Here is a 16710-nt window from a genome sequence, read left to right on the forward strand (position 1 = left end):
GAACCGGAGTAGCTCTTTGCCAACATACAATCACAGATAAGGAAATTCCAGTCGAGTTCATTCCAACACTGGACCTAAAAACACTGAGCAGTCTCTGCAAATCATTGACTCACGAAATGGGGACAAGGGAGTGGAATCTGTTGTAAAGTGTTAAATCAACACTGGCACTCCAAACGTAACGAGAGTTTCTACACAGTGTTTCTTCATAAAAAGAGCGGAGGGCTTTGAGAATCGCGAGGTAAACTGACACACTGAGCTGGAAGAGAGAAATCAAATGGCTTTCTACATTTCTCATTTGACACAATGTGGGTGAGTGAGTGGGAAACTCCATCGTCGTCGGTTCAGTCAGTCGTTGGCTTGGTCGGTCAGTCGGTCCTTACCCGACAACCAGCAGGGGCATGGATACTGGAGATTAGTGGAGTGGCCAACACTGAGTCCCACTTAATCCAGTCAGTCACAAATCTGCCCCAAGCATGACGATTAACCCCTTTCCCCCCGCAGGAAGCAATTCTAGGCAAACACAGCACGGATTAATCGCGGCAAAGGTCACTGCTGGACCAGGCTGGTTTCACCCTGCAAACACATACACAAACAGTGCTGAGCAGCAATCACCGCTCCAGCACCTGAACACGACTCTGACCCGGGCGTGTTTCACCTCCGAACAAGCGACAGAGGTCAACACGCCGGCACCAGAACACAATGGACACTGATTTACACTTAAAAACCTGCATTTATATGGTTTATATTTACACTGACGCAAAGGGGGCCATGTTTGATGTGAGAGAAAACGTGACTTGATGAAGCAACAGAGAAACTAAACTTTTTCTTTTAAGGATCTTCTGGCCAAATATTTAGATTTTCCAGTATAATTCAGTTTCACCGTTCTCAATAACCTGATTCAAAACCAAAGCTAGAACGGGAAGAAAAAAAAAGACTTCAGCAGCCTTACTTTCCTTCTGAACTACTTGTTTGTATGGTCAGAAAGCGTTGCCCCCCCCTCCTGCACCTTTCCAATCCGGATTAGGGGGCTCTGCGTCTAAATTCGGTACGTTTCCAAAACTGACAATTGAACACATTACCCCATGATTAGTGAGCCGTGGCGCATGTCCTCCCCGTGCCTGGGTGGGTTTCCTCCATGAGCTTCCTCCCATATTCCAGTGGGACTGCAAGTTTTACAAACTAGTTCTGAGAGACCACAAACCGACCCCATTGTAGTGAGGTGGACAGAAACGCAACTAAAATGAATGTTAATGTTGATGAATGTGTAAATAGTTGACTGTTTCCAAACACCTGAGCCGTAACTTTAAAAGGTATAATACTGTATGTCAGGGCTGATTGTTGATCAGCTTGTGCTGGAGTTGATCTACCCCCAAAACCTTTGAGCAAATTTACATAAAAGTTTTACATTTTCATAAAAAGTTGTAGAACTAGCAGTGGAACTAAGGGGACAAACTTTTCAGCCAGAGAGGCGTGCTGATGGTGGACTAGGCATAGACTGTGTGTCTAGGACGTAGCGACTGGGTCCAAAAGTGCCTGAAGCCTGTATTCTCTCTAATCACCATCAGAGGCCAACTCACTGGTCGCAAAAAGAAGTCAATGAGAAAATGATGTGTGAGAATACGCCAGTAAACACTTTCCTGAGGAGTTTATGGTCTCAATCGCTAAGTTCGAGTCGTCAATATACCGGAGCGTGGAAACAGCGCGATTTAAGGCTGGTCTGTCCAATCGGTGCACGGTTGCAGGTGGAGATGGACGAACAGCGGATAGACAAGCATGCGAAAGTTGAGGCTTCAAAACGTCACAAACCAACGGGTGACGTCACAGTATTTGACTTCCAGACTGGCAGTCAGAGCCGTCGGGTTCGGATGATTGAGTTGTCCGTCTCCACTACAGCCAGGCTCCCTCATGACCAGAGACGGCTTATCAGTTTAGACTAATGGAAGTCAGGGATGGAGGAAGAGGAGGAGAACTGGCGGTGGTGAGGGCTTCGGGGAGCAGTAGTGGAGGAGGAGTTGAGATGCAGGAGTTCGGCTCCAGCTGTATTATAAAGCTGATCTCTGCAGGGACTCTCTGGTTCCAGTGGTTGAGCACTGAGCACACACAGCAGCACAGCCGCCAGGCAGCAGTGGCCTGCCAGACAGCCGAGGTAATTACATGGAAACGCTTCCTGTGTAACCTTCTATAGAATAACATACACTGCACTTCATGATTGACACTTTTATCCTGAGGACCTTATACTGTAGTGCCACAATTTGAGCTTGGGTAGTCTGGTGGGAGGTAAACCCCAACAGTTTTAAAGGCCCGCCGAAAAACCAATTTTCTCACTCATAACGTCCTATGATGAACGATGGAGACAAACACATTACTACACGATTACTGCACTTATTTGTTTTCTGCCTGTGTTCAGCTCTTTGTTCCTCTAACTGGTTGAAATGTCCAGGTCCTAGTTGGAAACACTTAATGTCACGAACTTCAGTGGACCAATCAGACTTTAAAACCTTTTGAATTTGATGACAACTGTACGTCCGTTTGTTGGATGTCTCTGGATTATTGTCAATTAAATGATCAAACAATAGATAAGGACGCATCTCCACTGCCGCCTTTTGTAAAGGAATGATACAGTTGCCGCCATCTTGCACTTCGATACACGCGCCTCACCCATCGCGAGACAGTCTCAGCTGTCAATCATGACGTTTCATCCTGTTTTAATTCAATAGGAAAAAAAATATTTTTGAAGTATGCTTCGATTTGGTCAATGTCCCACACACTAACATGGAAGGGGCAGGGTTTATGACCTATACCGCAGGGGACCATCGGGGGGGTGATCAAGATGATTCGGCTTCACTTTTGGGAGCTGTCATGTCGTCCATCTTTATATATAGCCTATGGATCAAACCACACCTAATGAAGCAGATTAGCTTCAACACTTTTTTCTTCTTACTATAAATTAGATTCTTGTATATTCACTCGTGAGTTTTTAATGTTACAGAAACCAGATTGGTTCTTAGGTGTTTTGAAGCTTCAACTACCACAACACACTTTGTTGAGTTAACAATCACAAGTAACCTACATGGGTATGATTCTAAGCAGTGCAGCTTCCAAATCAAGTAATATTCTAATATAGATATTCTCCCCTGACTGAACTATGAGTGGTTTTATCTTTTAAGAGTTGCTGTTTAGAGAAACCTCACCCCTGTCAACCTCTTCCTGAGCTTCTCCAAAACAAATATGATAAAACCTAGAGAGGAAGAGAGGAATTCAAACTGTGCAGGAGAAGTAAAGAAAACCCTTTTTGACCTTTGAAAAGACGTTTAACTGAGGGGAATATATAAAAATACCAGATAAACATAGTAACAACTGAAGCAACAGTCTTTTGATCCTTTACGTTTCATCCGCACGACATCAGACTCTGAACCGTGCCTGCAGGTGACCTGGGTGTGACGCTGATGTGGGAGGAATTACAAGCAAATGTCAAGAAAGCTGTAGAAATATTCAGAATTTCAGTGACGGTGAAGTCTTTTTTCCCACTTAATTGCAATGATTTAAAGCGCGTTGTGTGAATGATCAAACCGCAACATGCAGAGAACTCTCTCTCTTTGTTGATGTGCCATATCATAAGGTTCTGCATGCCGCGTGCATGTTTACATTCACAAATGTTTAGCTTGACCTCTCCTTGTTTTATGGTTCCACTGTGAAGGCCAGGGAACTACTCTCTGCCTCGGGCGACGCTAATCAAACACGGTGTTTGCACATAACAGGCTGCGGCTGAGCTCATCAAGCGCGGAGCACGAGCGAACCACCCACCAGGCAGAGGCAGACGGACGCTGACTGAGAATTCCACAGCACAGAGCTCCTATAACGACCTATCAAACACAGGCCAATAATGACTGGTTCGTATGTGCAAAGGGGGGCTGCACCGTTCTGGATAATACGAGAGGAAAAAAATGTTTTATTGTTTATTGAATTTATTCACCTGATAAAGAAAAAAGCATCAGAGGGGCGATCCACACCCTGCACACGCCGTACACGTCACATTTCCCATTAATAACTTAGACATGTGGCGGCCCGCCATAGTTTCATAATGATGTGCAATTTTTCATAAAAGATCTGATGGGAGAAAGGGACTCAAAGAGAGAGCCCATTGAATGTTGGTGCAGATCTGGACAAAGGAAGACAAATCTTTTTCACATTCTATAACTTTGTTTTCTGACATTTTCACAGATTTTCAAGGGAATGATTCATGGATCTTAATGGGGGAAAAACAGGCATTAGGGGACTGGTATCTATGAGTGTGCACTATTTGGTGCAGCTTGATTGAATTTAAGGAGACTGTTGGGCTTTGGCGGAGGTATGCGCTCTACTGAGCGACGTTCTCGTCTTTGTTTTGTCTCTAACAGATGGTAACTAGTGGTAGTGGCTGTTAAAAGTGCCACAGGGCATCAGTATTTTCTAACAATATGAAGTTAAAGTTAAAAAAAAAATAAAAAATTCTGTGTGAGACCACAAAAGAAGTGATGGAACAGGATGTGTGTATTTGAGTCGACCGTCTCCCTGTACTCTCAGACAGAACTGCTCATTTATTCCACAGTGTCCGCTGAGGCGTCAGTATCAGTCATGAACAACCTGCCAATAGATTCGCCAAAGATTAATTCTTTCTACACTTTCATGTTCCTGGCGAGTCGACGGATTGCACTCGTGAGCATCGCGGCTTCATTCGCTTTACATTTCTCTTGACGGCGTATCGCGTGGAAATGTCGGCAGGTCGGATTTACGACAGATATCACACCCAAAAAATGTCACGTGGTTAAAAAAATGCAGCCATACACTCAGCGCAAAGGCATATGAAGGGTTATTGTTAGAAGGAGATTGGTTCAGCAAGACAGGCGACATGTGGATTGCATGTAACTTGGAATAAAACATCTATAGATCTTCTAAGAAGAACAGATGTCTTACAGAAAGAAAAAAGGGGAAATACCTTTACTCGGCCAACAGAAACAGGCCTCACTCCCTAATGACATAATAGTAACAGTTTGATTCAAGTCATTTTTTGGAAGAGCAACAGCCAATGAGAAAAATCCAACACTCAAGGGTGCGACTCACTCAGTCTCACAGCTGTAGGGCTGGCAAAAAATTAAATGAAATGGAAAAAAAAAAATCCAAAGGGCAAATTCAGTAAGGTCAGAAAAAAAGTGTGAAGAATATTTCCTGGATATATGAAGAATGATTTTCCTTCAGGAACAACCACGTAAAGGTCGATGTGTCAAGTCCTTACGTTGTCTAAAATGGGAAAATTGGATAAATGACATGACTGAAGACAAACTAACCTGACATTATTATTCCCTACAGTAACTTCTACTAGAATCTGACATCAAATGTTACTATAGCATGGAACTTCAAACCAAACTAGAGCTGCAACAATAATCACCATCAATTTTGAGGTTGGATATAACTGTGATTGTTGGTTTGAAAAAACAGAGTTTGAAGATGTCTCCTTTGGGCTCTGAGAAATTGTGACTTTTAGAATTTTATTTGCACATTCTTTTTAGATTAAATGATGAATGATGAAAATGATTTAAATGTTTCAGCTTCTCCAAGGTGAGAATTTGCCGTTAGTCTCTATTTCATATAATAACATTATAAATTGTTGTTTTTTTTAAAAATCTTTTTTGGTTCATTGGTTTGACAAAACAAGAAAAACAAAGAGATAACACTGACTTTCAGAGACTGATGGAGATCTTCCAAGAGGCCGTAATGTTAAATAATGAAATTTCAGCCCTGGACTAAAGGGAAGGTGTAGGTCAGTGTAGGTGTCTGACCCTCATGACCTCTGACAAACACACTGACACTAAAGGCAGGGATGATGTTCACACAAAGAGAATTCACAAACCGACAAAGACACGATATGACTATAGGTCAAATCGTATCTAACAGTGCAAAGTTGTGGACATAGACTGAAAACGATCTCTGTCCATTCTAGCTCCACCTCATGCGCGTGCCGGTGGAAACAGGAAGCAGATTGTCTACTCTGCAGCAGCAGGTTGCTCAGTTGCAGAAAATACTACGATTAAGAAAACGGCAATGGCAAAAAAAAGTAAGACCAAGATTGCTTTTCTTGGATCAACAATGAGGTGAAACTGTTGCTACCCGTGTTATTCATTATCCATGTTGCATTCACTGCTGATAGATCGACTCATGACTGAAAAGACCCAATCAGGAAGTGAACATGTGTGTCTTTGTCATCGTTTACAAAAGCAACCCCCAAACTAAACTATGGACAGCGACGGACCCCAAGCATGAACGTAGCAGAAGTTATACATTTTAAAAGCCTAAACCTTTTAGTGTGAACGTAGCCTGAGACTCCAGAAATAGAGGAACCCAACCCATGCGGAGGGGGAGGAAGAGGATGACGGGGAAGAGGGGATTAGCAGACAGGCTATCCTTCCTCCCCTGCCCTCCTGCTGAGCACACGGCCAGGTCAGGCGAAAACTGGAGTTATTTTGGAGCACAGCGGAGAGGAGCTAAGCAGGCCCGCGCACAAGGATTTATCCCAAGAGAGGCTCTGTCCCGTCCTACTCTCCCCTGGCAGAAGGCTGAGGGTGGGGAAGAGCACTGTCGAGAATGTGTAAGGAACTTAACCCCTTACAGCAAAGCCTGTGAAAGTCTGTTTTATTTTAATCAGTGTGAGGCCTGTTCAAGCTTCACACCCTGTGGGACAGTAAAAATATAATGGGGCAGCAACAATTTTAATGAGCCAATTATCTCCTTGATTAATTGTTTAGCCACTGTAATAAACAGTGAGAAAATTTGACATAAATTCTGACACATCCTTAAATGTCTCGTTTTCATCCAACCAACCACAACTTGCCAACCAGCCCCCTCGTCTAATTATTTTTTTAAAACACGTATATAACACTTCCGGTTCATTTTCGCGTATCAGCTGTAGCGGTAAAAATGCCAAAATACTAGTTGTGATTACTAAGTCAGATGAGACAATTATGAACTTACAGTGTGTGCTGGGCATCAGAGTCTAATTTCGTGGCGGGAAGAGAATTGACCAAAGGGGGCGGAGCGATTGGTGTCAAAGTGAAAAGCAAAGGCTTCTGTTTGGCAACAATTCCGCTTGAATGGGATGCAGAGAGAAAATAATCCACACTGTTCCCCCAGTCAATGACAAACACATGACGTTATCATGAAGTGCAATCTCAGCATTGACCTTCTGAAGTGTCAGTTTGGACCCAAACAATAGCACACACTCTATACTGTGTCAACTGGTGAAGGCAACAGTAGAGGAGAACGGATGCTTGACAAGAAAGTGGGTGATTAAATCTAAAAAATCTCACTTCAGACCTGCCGAAGCTGCTTCATCCTCTGCGGCGGCGCAGTTGCCTGTTTTATGATCGGTTCTTCTCTTCGCGTTAAACTGAAAAGACCATCACTAACTTTCCACCTGTAAAATCGCGAGTTATAAAGAATTCCCAGTTTCCCTGGTGATGCTGCGTGCAGCAGTATATCCGAGCTGGAGGGACTCAGCTAAAACCTCGCTGAGGGGAGACCCATCGGCCCTGTCGAAGAGCCCTTGAGCAAGGCACTAGATTCTAATCAAGGCTGTGGAGGGTGGCTCACAGAATAACTCTGATAGCTTTGAGAAAAACAATCGTCATTCATTCTATAATTCAAATTTTATTGTGTGTGTATTGTACCTTTATTTATTCATTATTTTTATTGATGTTTCTATTTTTACGATCTCTCTGCTGCTGCAACACAACAAATGTCCGTTTAGTGGGAGTGATGAACGATTATCTTATTGTAATATGTCACAGTGCCGTCACACACACACACACACACACACACACACACACACACACACACACACACACACACACACACACACACACACACACACACACGACTGGTATAGAAATTGTGTTTTCTCATGGATTTTCTCCTCTTTTTTTCCCTGCCGCCTTTCGGTGGACTGGTCCTGCAGTTAGTTGGGTTCACGCGCAACTAACATTTATGGCAAAGTAATTATTTTTAAAGCATCTTTGTAGGAAAGCAGCTACAGAGACAGACAGACAGTTCAGTGATGTTTGGGTCTTTCCCCTTGTTTCGTCCTACTCCCCTCCACCACACACGTCATAATGGTCCATTCACATGTGAGGCCACTGTTTCGATGCCTGGCACGCGCCACCGATTGTTCCTCATTGTGCGCGGGTGCATGGTCATTACGCATCATCCCCCCCCCCCCAACACACACACACACACACACACCACGCTGTGCCGTCCACCATGCGCGCACATGCAGCCACAGAACAATGTGCGTCTGTCAGGAGCAGCACACACACTGGCCCACACTGTGCCGGGCATTCCTCCAGCCGCACGGGCATGAATGAGAATGACATGATGACGAAGATCATCATCATCATCGTCGTCGTCATCATGACACTGAACCGCACAATGAGCAGCAGGTTCGGTGTGGTCCAGAGTCAACGTCAACAACAACAACAACAACACAACTTACTGAAGCTGCGCCTGGTGACTAATGCAAAGTGTGTGAGGCTGTTCGCTGCTGCTGCTGCTGTGGGGTTGTTGTTGTTCCGTATCGATACGTGACCCGAGCGGAGGAGAGGCGGCCCGCTTGCCTCCGCCCGTCAGTCCGGAGGCAGGACCCTCCGGAGCGATGGATGAAACACGCGCACATGCAGAAGAAAAAAAAAAAAACGCCTTCTTACCTCCACTTCTGTGGGATCTCGAGCATGAACGTCGACCGCCACCCGCGCTCCCTCGCTCCTCTGCTCTACTTGTCGCCGTCCGGTTAAACAGTTCATGCATCCGCCTGCAGGTTCCGTCTCCCCCCCCCCACACCTCACCCCTTTAGTGTTTATATGAAACGGACATACAATACATCCCGCTGTACGTTGGGAGGGAGTGAAGCGCGCACAGCAGGAGCCTCAAGACTCTGTGGCAAACCGGGGGGGCGGGGCCACGGCTGCTTACATCAGAGAGGAGGGGGGGGGTAGTCCCTGCTGTAATATACTGTACAAACTGACTACAGCCATTTAAAACAATGGACATGCAGGTGCAGCCACAGCGGGATCATTCCAATCCAAACACCAGAAAATAAAAATAATGAATAATAACTTCTATGGCTCGCTCGCTCGCTCGCTCGCTCTCTCACACACACACACACACACACACACACACACACACACACAAAGTTTATCACAAATGTTTAAGTAGCAAACTGTGTTGGGGTGAAAGAAGCTCATTTATTGAATACCGAAGTCGCCATCTTGCGCGAAATCAAGGTCCCGCCAATACACGCACTCGACCAATTGGGGCTCAGTGTCTGCTGTCAACGAGGACGTTTTTATCGCATCTAATAACTAATTAAAACACAAACTTATCAGAAACATGAACACTCGAACACACATCATTGTGATATGAAATACCTCAAATGACAGAAAACCATCTTTGAAAGCATTTACTTAAAGTGTGCTTTGATTTTTTTTTTTTTTTAAGTTCGGTCCTTATCCCATCAGCTAACATGGAGGGGGCGGGGTTTTGGACTAATACTGCAGCCAGCCACCAGAGGGCGCTCACGATGATTCTGCTTCACTTTTGGTCGTCCCTCTTTACACCTATCTATAATCAAATGCAGTCTAATACCTGCAATAAATCCAACCTTCATGACAGTTATATGAATTTCAGTTTCAGTTGAAACTGTTGATTCCACTTCAGGATCATTTTGGAGGCTGTAGTTTGTGATGCTGTTTTATTCTGACGTGTTTTCATTTGTTTATATCAATGTTGGCAGGGCAGAAAAAACAGAGCCACTGTGTAATGCAATTCAGTTCATCCACACCACAAACTACATCCTGAAGGTAGAATTTATTTCTTCCAAGTGAACCTAATAAACTGGAAGTTTATCGTCTCTTCTCATTCAATCTGACTCGTTCTAAAAAAAGAACAACAGAGAGGATGAGTCAGATGACAAATGTCGTGTGGAGAAACTCTTTTTGCAAACATTTCCCCATTAGTGTCTTTTTATATATGTTTTAGGTAAGATAATTAATTATTTGTAAAGATAATGAAAAAAAATTAAGTGGTAATTACATGAAAAAATATTAAATCAGAAAAAGAGAGACGGTGCTGAAGATGCTGTTTCGGTTTATTTTTGGACGAACAGACACAATGTTTCATTCAGCTCAGGTTTCCTTCTTTCGCACACTAACCTTTACACCAGATCACCCATAGACAAATATTTAAATACACAGCAACCTCTTTACATACTCATGAAGCCACTGCTGTGAGTGTGTGTTTGTGTGTGTGTGTGTGTGTGTGTGACAGAGGACCAGAGAAAAACCTGCGTGTGCCCTCTCAAACATTTACGTGACAAACCTGCCACCTAAAGGCAGAGGGTGAAACTGCGGTGTAATTTGCCATGCATGCCCATGCACAGCAGCTCTAAGTGCTCAGGGAATTGCAGTGGCAGAGTGTGTTGATAAGGATGCTTATCACACCCTGTGCCTAAGAAACCCCGAATGGGATGCTGGGCCCCCGAGAGGAGATTGAACGCTGTCTTAAAATAAATGAAATAAAACTGGTTTCAACTTTCTGTTGGGTTAGTACAAGGTTTAAGGGGTATATGGTCGCCCGACCTTCTCTACATAATCTAAAATGAGTGTTTTAAGCCCATTTATTTGCCCATTAATTAAGATACTGTGGAGTAATGTCACATCACCGTATAATAATAAGAAAATTCACATTTCAGACACAAAATGCAGCCGCAACAGCTTAACAGAGACTTTTAGCGTTGTCAATTCATCGACAGTTTGGACGGAGTCGTCTGTACTTTAAGTGTTGGTTTCAAGGGAGATTTTTTTGCCTCCTCTTTAAAGTGATGTCACTAGTGCTGTTTTCAGTGTTTATGTCCTACGTTCAGGGGACCGTCCGTCCCTCTGTACCGTTACGTGTGTGTCGGTTTCAGCACAGTTTTCATCTCATGGGGAAACTGTGACGTCCTCTCTTTTACACACTACATGTTGTGTTCTTATAGACCTATAATGGGGGGGATTTGTATTTTTTTTTCTTGCAGTGCTGTTTCCATGGCAGCGTTTTTACTTCTTTATTGGATGGTATACACACTGGAGAGCATCCAGGCAGATGGTGAGAGGATAGGATGTGATAAAGGTCATGCCCCTGCTGAAAAATCCACACTGAGGGCGTCAGGTCAGGAGGAAGAGACCGGCCAGCACTTTATTTGTGCTCTTTCCATCAGCTACAACCTGTGCACCAGATGTTTGTGTTCTTGTTTTTTGAATTTGTTTATGCGATCGCACAGTCAAATCTTGTTAACAAGTTTAAAGCGGTGAGGCTGGGAAGACAGTACACCTCGGTAGGTTTGTTTTGTTGTTTGTTTCTTTGTCGGCAGGATTACTCAAAACCCCTCGAGTGGATTTCCACAAAACTTGGTGGAGAGATGGGACACGGGCCAAGACAGAACCCATTCAATTACAGCATTTTTCTGGGACATTTTCAGAAAATCCCCAGGGATTGGTTCGAGGATCTTGAACAGCGAAATCGGGTTCAACTCATGGGGACAGCCCTGCACACGTCAGTGGACACAACAGTGGCAGAACATTTAACTGCCTAGACTAGTCACTCAGTGAAGCAAATACATCCGCCAAGGCCCAACAGTCTGCTCCATTCGCTTTTTGTCCTCTGGACGTTTTTTCTGTCCTCCAGCTCGTTTTTTTTTTAATCATTGCATTGTGTTGAATTGATGTGGTGCATTTGAAGTCTATACCACGGTTCACGTGTTGCTAACGGCAGCTGTCAGCCAATGTCAATTTGTTGGCGCTCGGGTCATTGAGGTCATTTCCATTATTTCCCCTTCCAGTAGATTTCTATAGAACGCCCCCACCATCCTCCTGGCATCTGGACTGAGGACGAAACGATCTCACTGACGTCTGATGGGTTTATGAAGTTTAGATGCTTTGCATAGAACATCACATGTTTACAGACCGTATGAAATCACACTGAACCTGGGGATTGCGGAGAAGATGGGAAAAATAACTACATGTGTGGGGAGTTCTGGGACAAGGCTGATGTTTTCTTCATATTTAGATTTACAAGAGGAAAAAAAAAAGCTTTTCCAGTAATTTCGTTTTTCAACCAACAAACTGGGGACAAAAGGTCTCGCTCACTTTTCAAGGCTTTTCCGACCTTTAATACCAAATGTATGTTTTTTTTCCCCCTTCTGTCTACTCAACAGTCTTTTAGTTATTATAATAGAGAAACCCCCAACCCATCTCCCCTCTTCACACACACACACACACACACACACACACACACACACACACACACACACACACACACACACACACACACACACACACACACACACACACACACACACACACACACACACACACACACACACACACACACACACACACACACACACACACACACCCATCCTCCCAAAAATAATGAAATGTCTTTCCTCTGGAGGAAGCTGAAATAATGGGCGGGGGGGGGGGGGGGGGGGGCCCCATAAACGATAATGAACCACCTCATTCTCCTTTTTTAATTCCTTCTCTGATTCTCTCCCCAACCCCCTCCTCCCATTCATCCACCTCCTCCCCCCCTTTTGCATCACCTACAAATTTTCTCATTTTTGTTTTCACCCTGGGCGAGCACATCCACACACTCCCGTGCTCCCCCTTCACTCCTCCTCCTCATCTTCCTCCTTCCCTCGGCCACACAGAGCCACCGCCCTGCCATTTCTCCATCCTCCTCCTCCCCCTCTCTTCTCCTCACTCCTCACCCAATTCCACATTGTCTGCAGCACCCCCCACCCCCTTAAACACCTCCCCACCCCCATCCCCTTCTGCCAGGAAGCATCCTGGGTAATTTCCTCCTCTTATTGAATTGGGACGGGGGGCGGATGGAGGGGAAGATAATGGGATGGGCAGATGAACGGAGGCTTGGGATGAGTGCTAATGGGGCCGGTGTAGGATTCACACATGCAGGACATCCTCCTCTCTTCTTCTCCTTCCTCTCTCTTCCTTTGCTTCTTTTCTCCATACTTTCTCCTCTTTTTCCCTCTTAAGTGAATGTACAAAGTAAATGTACAAATTATTCTCTCTCTCGCTCTCTTTCTCTCCCATGTTCTGTTATCCTCTGTCACACACACTCTCGCTCCCTTTATAACAATATCCCAGAGAAAAGCCTCCGACCTTCTTCTGTAGAATGCTGTTCAACTATCCTGCACAGTCTACCTCCCCTAACACAACACAACACACACACATTCACTCACACACACACTCACACACACACACACACACACACACACACACACACACACACACACACACACACACACACACACACACACACACACACACACACACACACACACACACACACACACACAGTGAACCTTATTTCTAAAGGTGAGTGAGTCATTGCACCTCTATTCTTGTCTGTACCTTTGCTGCTCTGGGTTGAACATTATAATTTTTTTGCAGCGCAACACACACACACACTGAATCTTCCCTTCTTCACACTGTATTCGCTTGTTAAAAGTTCCGTCTTTTGTGTCAAATATTGTTTTCTTGTGTCTTGAGTGTTGTGAATTGAAATGTCCTGCTTTTCCACCCTAACGCACTTAAATGAAACACCTCAATAATCCGCTAATACACTGACGGCAGGGGAGCGATCATGGCCCAAACAGTGTTACAAGCTGTGGCTCAGTGTCTTGCTCAAGGACTCTTCAATATACAGACGGGTATCAAACTGCCAACCATGCCATTAACAGACAACCAACAAGTTCCATATGACTTTTATCACATCAAATGGAATTTTATTGACCTGTTTCTGAAAATATTGCAGTTTGATTTTACAAAGTTATTAAGACTTCTCTTTGTAATGTGAACTGTTACAGTGACCAACTCGGCGAGGAAAACATGCAAAGGAAAAATAGGTTTGTTTTGTACGTTACTGGGCTCTGACATGAGGACGATAATGAGAACAATGTCAAAATGTCAGTGTGAGCTAATTAGAGCAGCTTTGACACGTGTCACCAAACAGACTGTACAACTGTTGGAGAATAACTGGAGTCACAACGGTTGTTGCAGGTGTGAGTGTGACTCTGTCTGCTTAAGGGTGTGCGTGTGTGTGGGAGGGGGGGGGGGGGGATTCCAGAGAGAGGGAAATAGGGAAGTGAGGGAGGTGTGGGAAGGCAAGTATTGAGCTGTACGTGTGTTATATACCGTTTTGTGTGTGTGTGTGTGTGTGTGTGTGTGTGTGTGTGTGTGTGTGTATTTGTGTGTGTGTGTGTGTGTGCGCGTAGATAACGGGTGGGGGAACAGAGGGTTGAGCTCTTTCCAATTAAGCCAGGCCTCACAGCGTCAAGTTAATTAGCTGAGGAGAGAGAGAGGGAGCCACTGAAGTGCCAATTTGCACTGGAATGTCAATATACTGTATCTGCCTGTCTGCCTGTCTGTCTGTCCAAGATACACACACACACTGGGAGTATGAGTGACAGCGAGTGTGTGGTACTGATAGTCAAGGTGGTACAGTGGTGTTGTGGGAACAATATGGAATACACCAATCACCAACCCCCACACACGCGACAGCATCTAACCAAGTCTGCACAGTGCGAATCCACAGAAGAAGGAAAAGTAGAAGGATGAGAAGCGGATTCTCACCACTTAAAGTTTTTTTTCCCTCCAGATGAAACACTGATCAGAAAATCCTTCACACTTACAGACCCACAGGAGTCTGGGGTTGTTCGGACAACAAACTAATTATCTTATATATTGATTATTCTATGGATCATTTTCTCGCTTGGTCTATAAAATGGTCAGAAGAGTCCATCAACATCTTCAACTGTCTTGTTTTTGTGTGTACAAAGCTCAAAAAACAGTTTTACACACTGATATGAAATATGTTCTTCTCAGTTTTTCACCATGGTAAATTGAAGGTTTGAGTTTTTATTATCTGTTGTTAAGGCAACACAAGTTACATGAAAGCATCAGCTCGGGCACTTGCACTGGGCATTTTCATTATTTTCCAACATTTAGTGGTCTAATTCATGAATCTTTATAAAACTAGAATGACACACGCATACCTCAACTCAGGCTAACGCCCTATCTCGTCATGTAAAAGAAAGTGATAAAAACATTTCCTGGATCCGCCCGTTCATTCAGTCAGTAGTTCGGTTCAGACAAACCAAACCAAATCTCAGAACCTGCTTGGTGGATGTACCGAGTGTGAGTCCACAAGCTAGCTGAAATTAGTTTGGAGTTATTTATACACTCTGTGCAGACACAGGAAGAAAAACACTGTCTCATACTTAATAAGAACAAATGGTTTTGGCCCATCGACCTCCACGAGCATCATGCTCAAACACTGATGTTTCTGCTCATTACGGTGTGTCTTAATTGCAAGTGCGACACACTGTGTGGGAGTTTTCTTCCTACCAAGGCATTAGCAGACCTCCCGGTTTCCTCCTACACACCTGTCACAAACAATTCTCCAGTGGACAAAAGAGCCCGCTGGTTTAAAGATTTACTTTATGATCCACTCTCGGGGAAACTGTCATGGTCTCAGGGTGCGGAGAGAAACACACACACACACACACACACACACACACACACACACACACACACACACACACACACACACACACACACACACACACACACACACACACACACACACACACACACAGGATCGCAGCCTCACACCGAGGCTCAGATCAGATAGCGCGTCTCTGCTGCAGTCGCTTCACGTACCTTGTTGTAGCTCATGCACTGCAGCCTCATCTGCTTCATGTAAGTGGTGGTGAGCGGCATGTTGTAGTCTATCACCTCCGACACCAGAGAGCTCGGCCTGTCGTTCTCTGGAGAGGAGAGGAGGAGAGGAGAGACTTAGCAAAACAAGAGGCTATACAGGGATTTGTGATGTCTGTATCCGTCCTTTTTCGACAAAATGAACTAACACACTGGCGGGTATTTGCTTGACTGGGAGGAAAATCCTACAGGCTGTTTATCACTTTATCAACAACATCTCAACAGACACCATGTTATAGGGTTAGATACTTTCTAAAGAGGGAAGTTCTGGAGGTTATCGCTACAATTATCAAATAGTGTGAATTCTGGAGGCTGTTTCAGAAGAAGCTTATTCACTCCGTTTCATGCACCTCGGCCGTTTTTGATCGTAAATGTGAAGTTGAATTGTTCACAAACACACAAGGCTGAGTGTAGTAAAATATTTTGACCCTTATCTGACTCCATAGATGAAGATCTGAGGACGGAAACGTTCAACAAAGTGACATCATGCAGGATTCTTTGTTTTCTTCAAGGTCTAAAGTTTTTGATCCTGTGCACCACTAACTAAGACTTTGAAGCGTGCAAGATTTTTTTTATTGCAATTAAAGGTATAAAATAATAGTTATTTGCTGTACAATATGTTACTAGACAAAAATATGTCAGGCTACAATGTCAACGTTACTGGGAATGAGGCAGAGTTTCTGGAGGCTGATATTACACCAGGCAAACAGTTTCATCTCAATATAATAATTATTGATTCATTTACAGTCAATCTATCCTCTTTAAGAAGAGAGGTGAAGCACCTTCGAGAACCTCATCAAGTCCGGTTGCCTTCGTACACAATGACCGTGATGACAGAACTATTCCA

The 16710-nt window shown here is 44.2% G+C and overlaps 1 protein-coding gene across 2 annotated transcripts in view; it reads right to left on the reverse strand.

Moving 5' to 3' along the window:
• LOC118316380 (nucleolar protein 4-like) overlaps positions 1-16710 on the reverse strand; it is a 118765-nt gene that overhangs the window by 71926 nt on the left and 30129 nt on the right. For both annotated transcript variants that reach the window (XM_035644145.2, XM_035644144.2), the window contains exon 4: positions 15807-15913. In XM_035644145.2, the coding sequence (XP_035500038.2) occupies positions 15807-15913 (107 nt within the window). The remainder of the gene's footprint in view (positions 1-15806; positions 15914-16710) is intronic.

This window comes from Scophthalmus maximus, chromosome 3, assembly GCF_022379125.1.
Source record: "Scophthalmus maximus strain ysfricsl-2021 chromosome 3, ASM2237912v1, whole genome shotgun sequence".
Lineage (NCBI taxonomy): Eukaryota > Metazoa > Chordata > Actinopteri > Pleuronectiformes > Scophthalmidae > Scophthalmus > Scophthalmus maximus.